This window comes from Haemaphysalis longicornis, unplaced genomic scaffold (genome assembly GCF_048455015.1).
Source record: "Haemaphysalis longicornis isolate Haplotype H1 unplaced genomic scaffold, Haemaphysalis longicornis Haplotype H1 scaffold_15, whole genome shotgun sequence".
Classification (NCBI taxonomy): domain Eukaryota; kingdom Metazoa; phylum Arthropoda; class Arachnida; order Ixodida; family Ixodidae; genus Haemaphysalis; species Haemaphysalis longicornis.
The window spans coordinates 4215882-4220003 of record NW_027526257.1 but is presented as its reverse complement, the minus strand read 5'-3'; the positions used below and the strand labels follow the sequence as shown (position 1 = coordinate 4220003).

The window sequence follows — 4122 nt, the reverse complement described above, 5'->3', positions numbered from 1 at the left end:
TGTTTCACGCTGCTCATATAATCCAGAACCTTTTAAATTCCGTAGAACGTAAGGCGATAGCATACTGAAATTAAGATGGCGGTGAAATAGAAATAGAATGACTGCGGCGGTACTGCCAAATTGTTCTGAGGTTTTGTAGGCAAATGAAACAGACATATCAGTAAATATGGGGCTGTAAAACACACTGAGCGCTAGCGGTATAATGGGCACAAACAAGACAACGGGGAAATTTTTAATCACAACAACGGAGACAAATGTTCATAATTACCATCTCTTTATTGTTAAATTCACGAAATGTTGTTAGAATTCAATCACTGCAGAGCCGCTTGGAGCTGCAACCAGAAAATGTTATTCCGCGTATCAGTTGCATTTGTCGGGGGAACTTCTATGTACGTTCTCGATTTTATGAGAAGCTGCAGCAAGTTGCTCATTTCATTTTCCAGGACTTGCTCCTTTTTGACGAAGACCAAACCGTCGGAATTTTCGCTGTCGGAGAAATGGTGGTGAGCGACGCTCAGTTCTAACATGCACCAGTGGCTGCGGCAGAATGCAGGGCTCAACACGAAGATGCAGACGCGACTCTGCGTAATGGCTCGGCGTATATTATCGGTGATTAAAACACCCGGTATAAAGTCTCTCGCGGCGACGCAAAGACGGAACTTGTGGGGAGGCGATTCGAGTTTGTGCAGCAGAACGTCGAGAACCCAATCCGAGTCAGAGGCATGGTAGGATACGAAAGCGTCCCATTCGTAATTCTCCGCGTTCACATGGCTCCTGTGGCCTTTCATGCGAACTTGAAGGTATGAATATAGATACATGAAGTTCCAGCGGAATTTGTAAGCGCAATAAACAAGCATGGCGGCCAAAATAATACAAAATATCCCCGCAGCAGCGTACACAGGATAATAGTCCAGAGGTGCGCACTCCTTCTCTCTCCATGCAACGCTCCGAACATGGTATCCCTGTTTTTCCTCCGGAATCTCGCAGGCTACGCACTCCACACACTGCACTTGGTGATTGTCCAGAAAGTTGTGAAGGTTGTTGAGGTAGCAGCTGTTGCAATCCCAGGGATTGAAGTTGAGGCTCACGTTCTGTATGTCGTTCAGGTCGCGGAACATTTCGTTGTCCAGCACCGCGATCTCATTATGGCTAAGGTCCAACATTTTCATTTCAGTCATCCGAGAGAAGATTGGTGGCTTCCACTTCGTTATCCTGTTGTGTTGAGCGAAAAGCACTTCAGGGGAACTGTTGAGAGGTTTGTCCACACGGAATTCTTCGATGCTGTTGAAGGATATGTGGAGCACTCGCAGGGACATCAAGGGAATGAGTATATTCCTGCCTTCAAAAACCGTCAGACTGTTGCGGTTCAAGTTCAGCAATGATAAACCTGTAAGACCTTCCAGCGTCACTTCACTGAGTGCTGATATTTTGTTTGCCTGCAAGGAGAGAACCTGCAGTTTTTTGAGGCATACGAATGGGGAGCCTTGTAGAATCTCCAGGTGGCACCCGTCCATGTGAAGCTCATGCAAATTCGGGAAACCACATAGGTCCCGATCACGTAACAGCTTCACGTTGCTGCCACTTGTTATTAATTGCTCCGCACTGCTCGTTGTATTGTGGGAGACGGGCCAAAAGTAGAACTCCAGTCCTGGAGGAACCTCTGTGTCAGACATGTTTAGGCATATCAGAGTTTTCAAAGAAAATATTGCTTTTGGGATACCGGGGAGCTTCGTGCTCGTTAGAGAAATATTCTTAACAGACGGAATATCGTCAAACGCCAGAGGACCAATGCTCTCAATAGGACATTGGGAAAATTCAAGCCGCTGAATACTCTTTAGGTCAGACTCACCGGCGAAAAAGATGTGATGGAAATTACATCTGTGGAACGCGACATGTATAATAGGTAGGAACTCAATACTCCTCCAAAGCTTCATGGGCAATTCTTCCAATATTCCCGTAACCGGTCTAACCGCATCGGTGGAGACGCTGCCTTCGTTAGAGTGCATAATGATATCCATGAGACCAACGAAATCAATAGAGGCCAGGATTGCGTGGTGGTACCGTTCAGCAAAGCCGTAAACAGTGAAAATGCCACTTCGGTTGACCAGCTTGCTCTCACACATGGCGACAGCTACCAGCGGGGGCTTGTGGAATGTCGCCTCATATGTCATCTGCTGAATGTATTCAAGCGGTGAATAAAGACCATACGGTTTGACGTTGCTCCTCCGCGACACCTCAAAGTGATCGTAACTACTATTAAAATTATCAGGAAAGCCGACCCAGTTCTTAAGTATCACACGTCGGAGAGACAAGCAGACCGGGCCACAGCCCTGAGACACGGTACGAACGGCCTCTTCAGAAACCAGAAGTTGCTCCATTGTCAATACGTCGGGCTCATAAAAAATAGACTGCGTTTTAGGAGGGAACTTGACAAGAATATTACAACGAGCGTGAAGATGACCATCTGTAAAGCTCAGGTTGCAGTGCTTGAGTTCACGGAGGAGTGTCGTCTGGTTCATGGTTTGCTGGCAGGGCACGTAGGCAGAGACTCCCTCGGTTGAACATACCAAGGTCCAAAGAAAGAACACATGTGCCTTCCAATGCATGGCAATCTGGAACAGTTAAAATGCAGAAATAAAATAACTAGGGTTCGTAAGGTCACGAGTACTGAATAAAATAAAAACAAGTGTGATTTCTTCCTCGTTAAATGTCGAAGAACTGTCCTCTGAAATCGCAAAACAAAGAGTGGTGATTTCGTTTTCCATGAAAGTGATTACCAATTTTAACGCTTGACTGAGGTTCTGTTTAAACGCATTTGTTGAAAGCGCAGCCCTTCGTTTCTCTAGAGCTGCAATTTTCTGTAACATTTCTACCGTTGTCAAAAAGCATGTGTACTTGACGTGTAGAAAGTTGCTTTCTTTGCTACTCAACAGACTGCCCCAGTTCTTGCATGTTTCCTAAAATCCAACTGGAACATTAAACTCCTGTATTATTGGAGTATGGCACCTTGCTTCGATGTCACACATCGTAAATTACCAGATTTTAAGAAATAAGAGTAAGTCCGCCGTTCTGATAGAAGATTGCTAAGGCTCTAACGAAATTATGAGGCTTCATCTCAATCTGGAAATTTCGGGAATTTCTCCCAGACATATGGATCGTAGTCATTGGAGTGACCCCGAAATTTTAATGTATTTTCTGTTATTTCTAACATTAAACTCTGGAAGAATTCACGTGCCATGATTAGAATTATGAACCTAGCATATTTGACTCAGTAGGTAAGAAACGTTTTCTTTTGTCTAGAACAGATTTCGCAATGTGAAACAACAGCCGCAAACAGCTTATTTTTCCCATAAGTGTCATCAATTGCTAACGCCTAACGAAATAAATGAGGTTTCATCTCGATTTGAAAATTTAGGTTATTTCTCCAAGACATATGTGATATGTCACTAGAATGACACCAACAATTTTTGTTTTGTTCTAATGCAACTTTAACCGCTGGAGAACTTTTCTTGTCATTGTTAGAAGCGCGAACCCACCATATTTGACCCTCCACTTGAGAAATGTTTTCTTTTGCCTATAACAGATTTTACAATGTAAAACCACAACCGCAAATAGCATATTTTCCAGAGAAGTATTATCAATGAGGTTGTATTGGTGATAGGTTGTTTATCCGTAAGAATAAAGTCATACTATACGTGCTCCGTAAACGCCTTAAAAATACGGCTTTCACAATATTTAAACGGCGAATTTCTGCAACTGCTCGGAATACTTCCTTCGTGGACCGGATTAATTCCGGCGACCCAACAACAAGATTGAGAATTGGAATTTACTTACACCACTGCACTGTATGACGCTCGGCGACGAGTTTTCCCGAGCAACACACCTGTGAGTTTCCACACGCTAGAAAGGCAAGGCTTGCCCGCGTGGCTTTTATTTTATCGCGCACGGGGCTGAGAGAGGAAAAGGACGCGAATGAGGAAGTGACGAAATGGTGTTCGCTTGAGTGGTGGTTGATATGAGTGCTCGTTTCCGGGAAGATACATAGATTGTGGGTCAGAAAAAGAATTTCGCAAAAACTCTGTCCGATAAAAATTTTGTTACCGTTTTAGGATGCTACAACTA

At 44.1% G+C, this 4122-nt stretch overlaps 1 protein-coding gene across 1 annotated transcript; it reads right to left on the bottom strand.

Annotated features, from left to right (window-relative positions):
* Positions 1 to 257: 257 nt before the first annotated feature.
* Positions 258 to 3893, bottom strand: LOC144165784 (toll-like receptor 2 type-1). Its single transcript, XM_077695554.1, has 2 exons — positions 3835 to 3893; positions 258 to 2612 (listed from the first exon to the last, which is right to left on the bottom strand). The coding sequence occupies exon 2, from the start codon at positions 2604 to 2606 to the stop codon at positions 312 to 314; it is 2295 nt and encodes a 764-aa protein (XP_077551680.1). The 5' UTR covers positions 2607 to 2612; positions 3835 to 3893; the 3' UTR covers positions 258 to 311.
* Between the last annotated feature and the right edge of the window lie 229 nt (positions 3894 to 4122).